The sequence below is a fragment of the Pezoporus flaviventris genome, unplaced genomic scaffold, assembly GCF_033815535.1.
Source record: "Pezoporus flaviventris isolate CSIRO_AGI_PZ_B2104156 unplaced genomic scaffold, CSIRO_AGI_Pfla_v1 ptg000148l, whole genome shotgun sequence".
In the NCBI taxonomy this organism is placed as follows: domain Eukaryota; kingdom Metazoa; phylum Chordata; class Aves; order Psittaciformes; family Psittacidae; genus Pezoporus; species Pezoporus flaviventris.
The window spans coordinates 2,166,836-2,183,173 of NW_026892696.1; the positions used below are offsets into that span (position 1 = coordinate 2,166,836).

Below are 16,338 nucleotides of genomic sequence, written 5' to 3' on the forward strand. Positions count from 1 at the left end.
GCCCGTTCTAGAATACAATCATAGAATCAAAAGGGTTGGACCTTTAAGACCATCGATTGCAACCTTTGCCCAGCACTGCCAATGTCACCGCTAACCCATGGCACTGAGGCCTTGTCTACGCCGTGTGTGAACACTTGCAGGGACGGTGACTGCAGCCCTGCCCTGGGCACCCTGTTCCAATGCCTGAGCACCCTCGGGAAGGAATTGTTCCTCAGCTCCATCTAAACCTCCTCTGGCACGGCTTGAGGCTGTTTCTTCTTGTCCTTGTTACCTGGGAGAAGAAACCAACTCCCACCTCACTACAACCTCTTTAATGAAGACATCAGAAAAGTTAAAGGCAAATGTAATTACAAAAATGCAGCCTTTTTATAAGCAGATGCACATTTTTCCTATTTTGACATAAAACTTGGATTTTCCTTCTGTAACACAGCTCTAAAATTTGGAAAACCCAGTAAATTAAGTGCTGTAACAGAATCCTCCTTTTAAACGTTTTTAAAATACTTTCCACTGCTCCTTCATTGTGGTCCTAATATTGGAAGATGACATGAGAATACTCAGCACAGTGCAAGAGGCTCAAAAGTGCTGTATAAAACTTGGTTCTTGCCTAAATCCTTCAGTTTTGTAATAGTTTCAGTGTGTACATTTGCAAAGTCTTTTCTAAATATTCCCTTCAAGTTCAGTATACAGTTGTAAAAGGTTTCTTCACAGTAGAATTAAAGACCTGTTTGCCAGTTCTCAGTTCCAGCAGTAATACTAATAAACCTTGTAGCTGTTGTGGAAGTTTAACATTTGTATTTTGAAAACCTGCATCTCTTCTGTAGCTGTAGAATAAATGCTATTCTGAAATGCCCCTTTTCAGTCTAAGGCCTCAGCAATAACTACTGCATTTAGTTCCTCTCGAGGTAGACTAGTTTAGTTGGAAGGGAAGTACAGTGATCATCTAGTCCAACAGTAGGGTTTATGGCATAAAAAAGTTATGCGCACTCTATGACTTCACTCCAAAGTAATTCAGACATTGCAAGCCAAGTTGCAAATTCTGGTTGAATACAGACGCCACAATTGTTGGGTAGGTCACAGCTGTAATATATAATTACGGGAATTGGGATCCTGAAAATTGACTTCCAAAACCAAAAGACTCCCACTTGATTCAAGGAGAACCTTAATAATTTTGTGTAAGAGGCAGTTAGATCTTCAGCATCATGCAAGAAGAGAAGAACAAGATTTTCTGGTTCCGAGGTTTGAGTCAATCTCACTTCTTACAGATGATGCTATGCCATCATCATGAGTTCTTTTCCTGAGGTCAATGGGCATGAGCTATCTGGCATACGTATTCACATAGATCTTCTCTAATATTCACTGGAACACAGGGAAAAAATATTTTGGGTTTATGGTGTCATGGGTTAAACCCAGGACAATGGTTAACCTCAAAAATGAGGTCAGAATCAATCAAGGAACCACATTAAATCAGCCAGGACACAAAGATTATAAAGAGCTGTCAGGAAAAGGAACTTACTTTCTACTCCAAGATACAACTATTTAATCTAGATTTTCTTTTCTAAAATAAAATGAACTGTACAGCTAATGAAATGGCGTTGTTCAGACATAATAGTTGTAATCTAGTAAAAAAAGGTTGTTTTATACTTAAGGTTGTTTTGAAGTTTGGTCCAATAATGAGCAAAAGCAAACTGTAATAATGAAAGAAATATCCAGGATGATGAGGGCAAGGATGTCCACAAAGATATGGGATAGGAAACTGAGTGCAGTGCTTTTAAAATTAAAATCAATGGATAATTCATTAGCATTGCATGAAAGTTTAACTCCAGTTTCTTGGAAATGCTGGTCACAGCCATGTTCTTGCCAGGTGGCATACCTGAACCCAGGTTATCATCACAAGGAGTCTCAGGAGAAAAATAAACAGCATAAAGCTAGGAAAAATTACCCATTTTCAAATCTGGTAAAGGTCTGCCTAGGGTGTCACAGAAGAATGGGAGGAGTTGGCCATTCAATTTTAAAAAAAGGCATTCAAGTTCTTTAAACTGCAAAAAACATCCTTTGACTCGCAAAGCTGACAAAAGAGACAAAACCCCTCCAAACTTCAGTGTCTATATTCATCTGAAATGTCAGGTCTCTGTAGGAATGCTACATTTAACATAATGATTATTTTGGAAGATAAGGGGCTATTTGGTGAATGTTATCAGTCAGTCAGTATATGATCTGTAATTTCCTTTAACTGGTTTTCATCCCCACATCTTCAACACCCACAGGAAACTTCTTCTGACAGTGAGCCATGAAGTAAATTATCCTTATTTTCCACTGAGGTCTGAATTTCAGTTCCTTTTTTCAAGAGGTGTTCTTCTCTTGAAAGGGGAATTTCTTCCCCTGTTGGGGAATAATAGGGAGCGTTTTCATAATCCATGCTAGTTGAAGTAGTCTGTTCTGGGAACTGGGAACTGCAGTCTGGACTGCATACTTTAACAATACAAGTCACATTCACCTGCATTCTTCCATTACCAGAATGCCCTGTCAAATGAACAGAAAACACATTCAACAGGGAAGAATGAAACCCAGAACAGGACAGTCATATTCTTTTATCCAGTTCTTTGACTTAACGTTAAACAGACACTAAATATCTTCTTGCTTCACTTCATTTAGGCAGGCTGGTGAAGTTGATTCTGTAACATTTTAGGGATTTTTTGATACCATAAAATCATCCCAGAAATAAAAAAACCAAAAAGCTATAAAAATTAATGCAGAGCCCTGGATCAGAGCCAGCTCCCTACCCATCTGGGGCTACTGCAGCTGCCTTGGGCAATATGCTTTTTTACTGTTCCCTTTGGCTCTTAACTTCCATACACAGGTACATGCCTGTGATCACACTGATCCCCTAGTCTCCAACCAGCTTTTGCTCCACTGAGATACTCTTCACTACCTTAGGCTGACAAAACACTCACTTTTTCTTCTCAGTTACTAAATACTCTCTCTGCTGAACATGAGTTTGATGTTTTATCCTATTTAAACTTCTGCTGAAAGACTCATAACTGATAATCAAATTTCAAGTGGTTCTAGATCATTCTTACCTGACCTCACAGAGTTGTGTCTGTCTATGCTGTGACATTTAACATCCTTCTGCAGCTGAATGTTGCTGCTGAAATCCTTCGGTTGTTTTCTTTTCATTGTTCTTGTTACTTATTACATGGACTCTTGCAGATTCAGTTGGATTATTCAGGGAGCTGCTGCTGGACCCAGAAGTTTGCAGGAGATGCTGTTCCTCATGTTTGGAACTGCTGGAGTTTTGCGATCCAGTATTTCTCACTTTTTTGTCACACTGCTTTTCTGTGGGGCAAAAAGGCTGGAACATTTGAAGAGAAATGCAAAACATTAATCTTTTAAGAAAACAAAAACTGGCCAGTACTTGGGCAACTGAAGGAACCCCTGATAGTTGTTATTTGCTTTGTGATGACTGAGCAAAATTCACACCAGCTCATTAATCGTTCAAGAAAATTAACCTGTTTCCTGAAGGCACCTACAGGATTACACTGGCAGAAAAGGCCCTGTCATCGCCTTCTGAAGCACACTTACGGTTTGTTGCTACATAAGTGAGAATAGTACATTATGCCATTTATTTGAGGTACATCTTGCACTCCAACTTGGGGACCAAAGGACCCTCTTCTCATTCCAGTTGTCTTTCTGCTGTGCAGTTTTCTTCTACTTGTAATTAGATAAGACTACATAATTTCTGTGTAACTTTTAAAGGACTGGAAAAGATGTAAAGAAGGAGTGACACTCACCAAATCTGCTTCTGTGGCTGGGGGAGAGTATACAGGGACTGCAAGTAAGGTAGGACAGTTTATTAGCACCCACATTTGTTTCAGTAGCAAGAGCTACTTTCTTAACTAGTCTGAGGGATGCCCTCTGCTCCAAAATAAACTCCAAATGTACATTTATTACACACTGCTTGAAAATGTTGAAAGCTGTATTTTATTAATTTTGTAACGTGGTTTAAAGTTAACCAGCAAGCAAAGAGGACCCCTGCATGAATTAATATTTTTTCTAGTGTGAAGTCAGAGGGAAAGGGTATTGATGACAATAAACTACAGTCATGACTGATTAATGGTAATGATAACGTCTAATATTTAAGTGAGGAAGTGCAACATATTTAACCAAGCTGCAGTACGAGTACAATTGTTGTGCAGTTGCCCAGCTCCACTCAGATGTTTTATGTTTAGACAATTATCTAAAATCTGAGGAATGAGAGAAATCTGAATGGGACATTTGCCTCACTGTATCCCTGTATTGAGATGAATTTCACCCCATGTAACTTAATAAAGATACTTTAAATTATGAAAAATTAAAATGTGAATTCCTGGAGTGTTTTTTTTTTTTTCTATTTTGTTTTTCTGTAGCCACAAAGCTCATGTGCTTAAGCTGATATGCATGCATTTTCTTTCGGTCTCTCTTCTGTTGAAGTTTTTTGCCAATTTCACACCAATGGAACAGAAGAATTGTGTCAAAGCTCCTCAGGGTTTCATGAAGCTATGGGCTGCCAGCTAATGAAGCAGAAACCTGTACCTCATCACCTTATCCCCTTAGGAAAAAAATTAACTCATACATTGTTCAACATCAAATAATCTCCACATTAACGATACTTCATCCATATCCAGCCACAAGAAAAGCTTCAAACAATGACACCATCTTCTAAAAGACACTAATGTCAGTCAACCAGAGGCCTTAAATTAGTAGGAAATGAAGTGACACTCCTTCCAATATTTACAGAACTGCTGTTTTCACTTCATGAATCTTACCTTTTTTTTTGGAGACTAAGCAATACCCCAGAATACTGATTATTAGGACCAATAACAATGGCCCTGCTACTGATCCTGAAAATAAATGATAAATTAGCAGGTTGATCTGACAAAGGATCCAATGAGAAAGAAGCAGTTTTGTAATTTTCTGTCTAGGGCTACAAAAGATAAATTTGCAAGCATCAGCGTGTCTGACATTCAGATTTGATGCCTCTGTTGTCAGATACCAAGGTCTCATTTCAGTCTTTGTCACTTTATAACATGGAATTTTCCTGTCCTGAAAAGTAAGGACAACCTCAATCACTAAATCAGTCTCTCTAGGGTAGCAACAGTTTGTTAAATACAAGACCAGGCAGCCCAGAATGCTCCTGAATGCCTTCTGGAGAGGTTGTAAACAGGAGAGAACACATCCACAGTTGTGGATGCTATAAGGAATTCCTGTCTCAGGAAAGGCTGCCAGAAGTCTCCAAAGACCTCTCACCAGCACCTTTATGAAGTCAAGTTTGCCTCAGTCCAGAGTCTAGAGATATGACCTTTTCTAGCAACTCCTTCATAGTAGCAGTTCTCAGGAAAAGCCTTGTCTAATCTAGTTTGGGGCTTTTTAGGAATATCCCCAGAATTACAAGGCATGTAGAATGCACTGGCCTTGCACAGATGCACAGGTAAATATTATGCAACTCATTACAGGCAGTGTCATACTGAATTAATTCAGGTATTCGGAGAATCTGTTGGGTACAGGTAATTGATCTTGAAAAGAAATAGAGAACTAAATATAAACTTGCTTCCTAGGCAGACCAGAGTGACTTTAGACATGTAAATAGCTCACCAATGATGTGAGAGTTGTCAGATGCAGAGTTTAAAGTGACAGGTCGAGTTGTTATTTCAGGTCTGTTAGAAGCTGAGCTCTGGGTCAGAAGCAGGTTCAAAACAGTGTTGGGTAGAACTGTGACAACTGCTGTTCCCGAGTCCCTGCATGTAGTGTCATTTATGCTGTTACCAGGAACAGCCACTGATCTGCAACTGCAAGCAGCAAAAAAAGAGAGTTAGGAAAGAATGCAACCCTGTGCACAGTTTGGGTTGCTATTAGAAGGAAGCACTGACTTACACTGTGTGTGGTGCACAGCTGGTATCATAAGATTCCTCATGTGAAAAAGTGCCAGGAGGACAAGGTTTACATTCTGTATCTGTGCTGTTTGTCCCTTTAAAAAAACAGGAAAACTCCAGTTAGTCACCTAGTGAGAATCAGAAATGAATAATCAAGGTCTGTGGTACAGATCCTGGAAGTGATATAGAGACAGTACACAAAATACATTCTGTAACCATCACAAAAGAGATCAATTTGAAATACTCAACCCAAGCACAGCTCAGAGATTAATCAGCTGTTAGTGCGGTCCCCTGGATAGCCAGTCTTTGAAAAGAACTGTAATAAACCCACCAAAAGATTAAAAAGTGGTACTGCAGACAAAGTTGAACTTTTTCATTAGTCCCTGACAGACTGACCACCTATGTTGGAGTTTCTGTATCTTTTCAAGTGATTCTTAAGCTCTTAAAAATACTCAGTGTTCCACCTCTGAATATCATTTATCATCTTGAGACAGCTGATATTATCAGTGGTGAATTTCATCGTCTAATAAAAACAGATTAATTCTGCAGGGTAGCAAAGTGTCACCAATACTTTACCTGCAGTTACATTATATTGTATTATAACTATGAATATGCACATTTGTAACCAAAACCTGTTTCAAGGATTTAAGGAGGAATGAAGTGATCTTGAATCTGAGTTACTTACATAATAAGTAACACAGTAGAGCATAACGAAGATTAAGTTGGGTTAGAGAACTGTATGATACATGGTAGTAATAGATTGCAAAATGTCCCTTTAGATATGCCTCTTGAGAATACTGTTGCTCTAAGTTATTGCCTACTTGCTAAGATAATGCTTGCACTAAAAAGAATGACTAACTGTAGGGAATTAAAAGACTATATTCTTGTAATTTACTGAGTTGGAGGCAGATCCAGAAATAGTGATAGATGATTAACACAAAAAAAATAACCCTCTTCATATAGTAAAACAATTCAAGAATTAGATTACCTCTCCTGGAAACTCAGTAACCTTTTCCACATTTTTTATGTGCTTTACATATTCTGCAGTACTCTTATATTTTCAAAATGCTATACTCATTGGGTGGGCAGCTATAGACTCTGTCCTGTGATGTAGTGCATGCTTGATTCTGCACAAGTCCTGGGTTTGAAACACAAATAAAGCAAGATGTCATTAGCAACATTTAAAATTATAGCTTTAAAGAGAATAGCTTCTGGATAGTATACCGTCATAAAACATATGCATTATATGCTCCAACAGCTACATTTTCAGAAGTTTCCTCTCTTGAAAAAGGAGAAATGTGCATTTGTAGAATGCACACTTGCACCTCTGTACCTGCAGTTGCATTATATTGTATTATAACCATAAATATGCACATATGTGTTACCTGTGTTCATCACTGCAGTATCTGGAGACCACACTAAGATTTGTAGTCTATGCAGGTCATGACTGGATGCTGGAAATGGAATTAGCCATTTATCCCAGTGCAAGTTTGGTCTTAAGCTCCCTTGGCCGATGAGCATAAACAGGAAGTTATTCTACTGATGACGTCTGGATCTATTTTAGTGATACAGTGGTTTAGTTTCCAAGAATACAAGATTGGTGTCACATTTTTAGCACTCAGAAAGAAAAATATGCAGGGCTCTCTGCAAGACTTTTCCCTGATTCTTTTAGCCAGATCTTCAAAGTACCAAAAGCATGAGAAGTGATAGACAAAACCTGCTAGTTTTCTTAGGAGAAAAGACTAGGTTAAACCAAGCCCAGTTTTTGAGCAGGTTCTTTGCTAATTCAGTCCTACCTTTCCTGCAGGGTGGTGAGCAGGCAAAGCACTGAGGAGACAGATTCCAGATTGCTGTATACGTGTTAGGTCTACAGGGACTGCACTTCATGTCCACAGTGTGACTGCAGCTCTCTGTCTTATATTGACCTATTAAAAACAAAACAGAGAAAACATCTCACTGGAAAAGATCACTAGGAATTCTTTAAGGCAAGTTTCATTCTTAGCTGTGGAAACCCCTTCCCATCACTGCTGCTATCAGACTGATAAGATACCAAGCGAGTATTGATTTCAAGGAGGACTGCATGTATGTACAGGGAAACTCTGATGGTTTTTGTGTTATTCATGTTTTCCCCTTTTCCTACATTCAGTTCAGTGAATTCCAGCCATGATCAAAACAAGGCAGCCTCAATCCTGCAGAAAACCCCTCAGCATATACTCAGCTGCAGCTACCAGAGTACATAAACCAAACTTGTTACCTGCAGATAAGCTGTGTTTGGTGGGGAAACAAAGGATGGTGTTTCATGATGAAAGTCAGGCATGTGTTAGAATAATGTGTCTGGATGAGGCCCTTACTAACAGATTGCAGGCAGCAAGTGAAGAAGGCATAATAAAGTATTATCACAAACAGACCTGAATTAGAACTTCAGCACTTGTCATTACCAAAGCAGTATGAGCTCACTCTTTTTTTTCTTCACCTCTTTGGTCAGCCCTAATAGATAGAAGCAACAAGTTTCTGAAGCTACTGGCATTCCAGACAAAATCTAAAGCTGTCAGTTTCTCCAATGCTTCTCACTAGCAACAGAGTTCAGTGCAGTGGTGGGAATAAGCAAATAGGAGTTCCAACATATCCATTTTGGACAAAGGAAAACACTTCATTTGCCATTTCCCCCTTGCTTGAAGGGAGGGAGAAGATAAAAAGTCAATGTCTCATGTCCTGTATAGAAATATCCTGGAAAATATACACAGCAAGCAGGACACTGAAAATCTTTAGAGCTGCTTGAAGAATCTCTGTTCTTCAAGAAGAAGAGCAGGCTGTGGAGGTGAACCATAGGAATTATTTCCAAAGACTTTGTTTTTTGCATGAAGCTTAAAATTCCGCCTCCCACATCCTGCTACTGACTTAGGCTTCAATTTTTGATATAGTAAAAAAAAAAAAAAAAAAAATGTAATTCATAATAACAAAAATAAAGATTTTTAGACTTCCTACTACTTCTTGTCCAAACTTTGTTATTCTAAAATACTAAAATTATGGACAATTAGACTGACCAGTGCATACCACAACAGAAAAGGATTTAACCATTGACTCTTTCATAGATCTTTCATCTGTTGTGTTTTTAACAAAGGAAGTTGGGCAGATCTATCTAGATATTTTTTATTAATTCAAGTAACTGTGGCTGCTTCAGTACATGATTTCCTGCTTAAATTCCTGAATCTCGCTAACAGGAACTCAGCACTTACTGAGACAGATTTTGTTTGCTCAGCAAGTAATGGGGGGAAGGGAAAAGCAATTTTTTGCTGTGTTTAATGTAATAATATTAATGTAATAGTATAATGACAACCTGTTGCAAAACCTCTATTATTAAGAGAACCAAACAGCATTTCTCCTCCCATACCCACACAGCTGCCTTTCTGCAGTCAACTTCTGCTAATAAAAGATCGCTAATAATTATCTCTGGAGTTTAAGACATGACATCTGAAGACAGACAGTTTCTGTAGTCTTGCACCCAGTCTCTGATAGTGGTCTGCAATGTCTGATTTACAGTAAGACAACAAAACTCCTTTAATGAGTAATTATGCATCAACCTGTCCCATAGAAAGTCCCTTACGTAAATGATATGATCAAAATACAGTAACTAAGTTCTACCTTATGCCCTGTTTTACAACGTATTTGTTAGTAGTGGGCTTGGATCTGACACTTGTTATCTAATTTCTGTAATTCCCATAATGAGCTGTTGCGCCCCTGCAGTGTTGACTTAAAAATACTCTACTCAAAACATCATGCAAAGTGGTGCTCACAGGAGCTAAGCAGCCTACCTCTCAATAAGCCCCAGCCAGGTTAACCTGATAAGAGAATTCCAGTTCTGATGATCAATGTGGCTCTTCTACAGATACCTTAAGATTCACACCATTCTACTGTCTTCCAGATAGAGTGCATTGCAACAGCAAAAATCCAGTGCTCTTCAGATATATTAATAATCAAAATGTCCTAAGCTCATCTGAAAACTGACTGAATTTGGCTGTGCAGAGTAATAACTTGAATTGTAACCTACCTGGAGGGCACTGGCTACAACATTTATTAAGCAGCTCTTCATAGAATTCAGTGTGGGGATCTTTGCATTGTGCAGACTGTAGTGTATAAGGCAGTGAATAGTCCTAGGAGAAATTAATGGAAAATCATGAGTCGCAAGTGCATTCTGACCCTCAGATAGAGATCAAAAAAACCCCAAACACTAAAAGATCACTGCAATTATAAGACCCTTCCTTTCCAAGGCGCTGATATGGGCTTGATGGAACAGAAAGTATCAGATACCAAAAAGCTGCAGAACACAGTTTATTAGCTACTTGAGACAGTTTAGAGGTTCCTCTTGTCACAAAGTGATCTCTCCAAGTTTTATGTTCAAATGCAATGGAACTATGGGATTATCATCTCACTTGACCACTACCGCATCCCCTGAACCAAAGGGCTCAGCACCTTTTCACCGTTGCCATGATTCAAACAGCCTTCACCAAAACGCCAGTGAAACCTGAGTTCTTACCTGTGGGTTTGTAGGGAGAAGCATTTTCTGCAAAGTGGCTATGTTAAAAATGATACCTTCTTACTTAGTAGGTTGACTCCCTATACGCATTTAGTACCCTATCTGAAAACTAGGAGGTTGGCTTTGCTAATTGCTAATTCCCTCAGGCTTCTTGTGGTGGTGGAAGAGTGAGCTGTGGACCTGGCACTACTGCAGTACTTGAAGGAACCTTTTTGGTTTCGTCAGCGGGTTCAAAGGACCCTGGACACTAAATTCAATTCTTTATTGTGCTTATGTTCATTATCACTTATACCCATGCAATATCCAGGCAAGGTAACCCATCCCTTCAGTCAAAGAACTTGTTCTATTAGAACTGTTTCACCAAAGAAAAGATAAAAAAGGCTTTTATTAGTCCAGACACTTGTGATTCCTTTATGAATGAGAAAGGCTTTGATGCTTGAAAAAGATGTCTCCAAAACTTGCACTGAGGCTTCTGAAAAGGAGCAACTGGCTACAAGACTTAAATGAAATTAAAAATCCTACCTCATATGGTAGGTCAAATACATAAAAAACAGTCATGAAATACAGTATATCTAATTTTTCAGCACATACCAATCAGCACACCTCAATGACTTGAATGAACAAGTGATAAATATTTCAGGACCTACCATCTTTTTTCAAAGGGAAAAATAGACACACTCAGAAGAAAAAGGCTAATGCTATGCCATACAAGTGTAGGGGCTTCCTGAAAGATCAGAAAGATGCTGCTTAAAAAGTATGTGTCACAGCTGAGTTTTATGCAGTCTGAAGAGATTGCTCCATGTATAAATGACACACATTTAGAGACGTACTTTAAAAGCATTATTTAAATGAGAAATGGAAACAGGAACAAGCTCTTGGGAAGCCAGTAATGAAAATATCCTTCCTTCTAACTGAAAAATACATGTTGATTATCTATTGTGTCTTCACATTAGTAGACTAAAACTTCCCACTCAGCAGTTTTTTAAAGGGGACCCAATATTTTCTTATGCAGCTTGTTGAAATATTTCACCTCTTATCTATATATATAGAGGAAGGAGGGTTTCACTTATCTACTCAATGATCAGTGTCAAAAAGAACCTTTCCTGAGAACATGAAGGCAAACAAAGGCCTTCTTCATTTTCAATATTCATTCCAGAAAAGAAAAAAGGAAAACTATTTCATTAGAAGTTTCACAGCTCCTATTTACAACACTGTGAAAGCTGGTGGCACTGACCAGACATCAGGACAATTCTGGTCTGTTCTCACCACTTCAAGACTCAAACCCAAGGAGGCTGGGATGGGTTTCACCATTACCAGCCCCATTTGCTCACCATGAATGAGAAACAGCCAAATTGCAAACTGAAGAACAAATTTGTAAAGAAGCTTTTAACAGGCTAGAAGCTGTGATGAGGTGGGGAAGGATTACCAGAAAGAACAATAATCTTTCTAGTTCTTAAAACACTGGAGTGGGTGAAGTAAGAAACAGCTGCTGAGCACAAGCTGCATTTTACAAGTTCCTCTCTGTGTCTTTTGCTGAGAAGAAAGCCAGTTTTGCAGGAACCATGCTGCAGCCCGAGGTATCTCCAGACTCCACTTTGGCCTCCCATTTTTGCTTTCCAGTTAAGTAGCCTTATTTAAAAGGGCTGGCACAAAGACTGAGGACTTTGAAGCAAAACCAAGAGGGTGGCTTCAACATTATGGGTCTTATCATTATTCATGAGAATAACGCCCATAGCAATTCAAAAAGAAAACCAAGGCTTTTCAATACCTTCTAGGTTCAGTAATAACTGTAAATGCTGGGCTTGGTATTTGTAAATGTGAGCTAACACTAAAATCTGTTTAAGGAGGAAAGCTCTGCCCTCATCTGAAGTATCTGTCATTTAAGTTACTTTCTTGTTTATTAAAAAAAATAAATATCACATTTTTTGTAGTCACTATGATCAACTTTATTAAAACAAGCACTTGAGAGTCGCTTTGAGACGTAAAACTTCACTGCAAAAGCAGACACGGGGGGGGGGGGGGGGGAGGAGAAATACACTAAACCACATCACAAATTATCCTGCTAGTGAAGCTTCCTGGCAAAAAAATTTCTTATCTCATCCTCTGCATTATCTGTCGTAAATACTGCCCTGTGATTTAAAGACACAGGAAAACAAGCTGATGGGTTCACATCCACCTCTCTTAAGTTGTGCATGAAAGTATCTCTCTACTGTCTGATGCAATCTCCCTGATATTTTATCTGATGAGCTGTGCTCCCAATGACATGCAGTTGACAATTTCTTGCCAACTGTCCTCAGAGAACATTACGGGAAACAGAAAGGTACTTGTAACTCACTTAGGTACAATCTGTAAACACACACACACACACACAGACAAGCTCAGCTTTGTTTACGCTAGATGGATGCCATTAGTTTTGGTAGTTATGTCCAATGTGAACTAGTTTACTAAAAGCTGTCAAGGTCAGCAGTCACATCTACTCTGTTGGAGGAAATGTAGGTCTCTTACTAGGTATAAAACTCTCCTTGATTTCTTGGTGATGAGACCCCCCCACTTTTTCTAGCCATCTCTCTGATTTTAAGGTCTGAGTTGGGAAGTGTGATATTTGTATCTGGCATCCAGATCCATTGGCTACTTTGGGCTGAAAAAATGATGAATCTATTCCACAATCTTTGCATTTTGTTACTGTTTGTATCTCTCATAAGTTCTTATTTTGTTTTCTGCTTTTACTGTGATTCAGTGTTTTATGAACAAATTGTGTGAAGGAAAACTAACCTGATGCTGCATCTTTTGCATTATAGCCTTAGAACTTCTCAGATTAGGTAGTGATGTCTAATGGCATCAGACCTTTAAGATATTTATACAGACAAAATGAAGACTTTGGAAGACTTCATTTAATTTGACAAGTAGGAGTAAAATGCCTCATCTGTCAAGCTGCAGAGGCACACATTATTAAATATGAAATTTAGTCAACCAAATTAAGCAATGTCTTTTGGCACAGAAATAGGTAAACTGCTTGGCTTTGCTTACACAACTCATAAAGAAGATTTGTGCAGTGCGTGTGTATTAACCAATAATTAAGAAGTGACATGCAAAAAAGTCAATGACTCAAGGACTCTGTCCAGAGTCCCTTCATCGTCTGAATAATTTTCCCATCTACACTACAGACATCCAGTAGATCTGTGACCTAATTTTTCACTGGAGTGGACTAGCAGCAGTTTCCATACAGAAGGTTTAGTACAGACTCTTCTAAATACGTACGCACAAACAGTTGTTTCCAGGATTCCTTATATACTACCGCCTACCCATCGGAAGCTAAAACTAGCAGAGAACATTCCTGTATCTTATGATTTTCAGGCCTGCAGCTGTATCTGTGCTGTGTGGAGCAGCACTGGTGAAGGGAAAGGGTCTGAAAGCTGTCCCCTGCACACAGATATACCAAGGGCAAGCACAACTGAGACCCTCATGTCTGCACCAGAGCTGAGCCCAAGCCATGAACTACTAAACTAGACTTGGATTCAGAGTTCTTCCAAATTAGAAGGGTTTGATCCAATGCACCAACCTGGCTCTGGCTATTGGTGAGGAAGCCCAGGTCTCAACCACTCACAGCATGTCATGAAGTATTGCATTCACTATGTGCTGAATATTAATTATAATGTACAATTTCTTTTATTTCCAGCCTTAACAGCTTGTCCCTCTATTCTTGGACTTTATGTGTAACTAAATGTAAGTATCTTCTATAATAGAAATAAAACATACCATATGTTATTAATGTATTTAATTTATTAACAAATTTATTAATATATCAATATAATAAATATATAGATATTAGTGAATTCACATAACATTAATTTTCACCTAAGAAGGCCATTCAAAGAAAGATATTTAAGTATTTTAATCCTAACTCATATTTTTATTGATTTCTTTTTCATACAGTTATTTTCTTCAATCTTAAGCTGTCAAACAAAGGAGTCTGAACAGGAACTGCATCTGGTGTGTAATGTTGTTTACGCATATGAAACCACAATGAAGTCACCAAGGATTGTGGTGTTAAAGTCTGTTGCTATGGAAAGGACTTGAGGTAGAGAGATACCTTTTGCTGAGCTACCAAGACTGCTGAAGACAGGAAAAAACAGAATTCTGTTCAAAATACTTAAACTGTTCATTTACAGAAATAATTCTGTTAAAGATTAGTCACCGGATACCACCAAGTCTCACCAAAGCCAGCTGGAGTTCTATCTGGCTGTACCAACTATATTCAAACCATAAAGCTTCTTCTGAAGCTGCTTTCCTGCAAATATCTAAGATTATGGGTCCATCATATGAACTGTTCTCCCATCCTATATTGTACTTCTGTAGAGCAGGAATTCTTGAATAGCCACATACAAACAGATTTGCAAGTCCAGATTCCCCCTTCCTGAGAACACTGTTGCTTTGCTTACTGTTAGGGATTCTACTTCATGCTACTCACCACCGTAAGACAAAAGCACATTCCCAGAAAGAGATGGGAAGAGGCTGCACAGAATATGGAAGCTGTTCACAACATATAACATAATAGAAGCAAGCTGAAGTTTGTAGGAAGACATAGTATGTTTTATTATATATGCCCTCAGGAAAACTTACACATTTTCAGGAATACCAGCTCTTCTGTATCAAAACTTCAGGTTTATGTATCCAAAAGTTGGTCAGTCTTCCCAAAGGTTGCCCTAATAAATTATGTTATCCACTAAACCTGACACAGTAACAGGCACTGTCAAAGCTGATGAGTCTTAAAGGTGTACCAGCCGGAAACACTGCCAGAAGGGATAACTGTCTTCTATCAAGGCCAACTGCCAGAATTGGCAGTTTTCTATTGCTTTGAAACACTATATTCTTGAGATAGTGGTGCTTCTATCACAGATGGCTTTTGCAATGCTCTATTAAGACTTTCAATCACGAACTTTGATACAACAATCACAAGTGTGAATATGTACCACAGCAAAGCTGCTGTTCACCCACAGCCCTCCTGCCTCTGAAACAAGTCCATGAAAGACCATTGAGTAATTCTGCATTCAGTACACATTTCACCTGGTTTCCCTGAACCTTTGTTTTATCAAGGCTGAATTAATACAAATAAACACGTATCTAACGTACACATCCATGAAACAGCAACAGCCTGGACATCTCAGCACCACTTCCATGTTTATCTTCACAAGGCAGAACAATTTAAAATCAGATAGAAAAATGCTATCAATTCACCAGCGCAGCATACACACAATCAAAGTCCAACAGATCCCATCAAGCACTTTATTTTAAATACTTAAAAGCATTCATTTGCAAACAGTGGATATAGAAGAGAACGTCCCAGCTGCATCACGTCACATCTTAGATGTAAATTAAAGGGCTTTTCTATGTAAATAGGGACTAGTTTTAGGGATCCAACACAGCACAACGAACTCTTCCTGTTTCAACAACTCTGTAAAGCACATACAGATTTATACTCTGCACTTGCCAGGACACTCATAGTTTTTGCAAACATTCAAGAGTGCCTCAAAATTCAACCCATTTCCAATGAAAATCTAGGAAAAAAAGATTAGTCATTGCTATGGGAAGCCAGGAAATAACGACATAGCCAAAGGGAGCAGAATGAACTTTAACGAAGCCTAAGAACGGGGGCTGAGGCTCCTGTAGGATCACAGCTAGGCACAAGCAGAGGGGTACAGCTACCTCCAGGGACTGCCAAAACACGGTTACAGAAGCGCCCGCGGTGCCCACGACGCCGGACTCGTCCCGGCTTTGCAACCGGTACGAAGGTCCAGGAAGCGGCGGCTGCCCCCGGCTTGCCCCGCACTCACTTCTGTCCGGCCGCTCGCGGCGTGGAAGAGCAGGGCCCAGCCCGGCCCCATTCCTCCGCCGAGTGCA

The 16,338-nt window shown here is 39.1% G+C and overlaps 1 protein-coding gene across 1 annotated transcript; it reads right to left on the reverse strand.

Moving 5' to 3' along the window:
* Positions 1 to 1,527: 1,527 nt before the first annotated feature.
* TNFRSF1B (TNF receptor superfamily member 1B) lies at positions 1,528 to 16,338 on the reverse strand. Its single transcript, XM_061479328.1, is given in 12 exon segments — positions 1,528 to 2,266; positions 2,268 to 2,520; positions 3,078 to 3,117; positions 3,119 to 3,349; positions 3,789 to 3,826; positions 4,803 to 4,877; positions 5,629 to 5,822; positions 5,908 to 6,001; positions 6,895 to 7,044; positions 7,703 to 7,831; positions 9,955 to 10,057; positions 16,272 to 16,338. Coding segments are annotated over 12 exon segments (1,398 nt in total). The 5' UTR covers positions 16,323 to 16,338; the 3' UTR covers positions 1,528 to 2,226.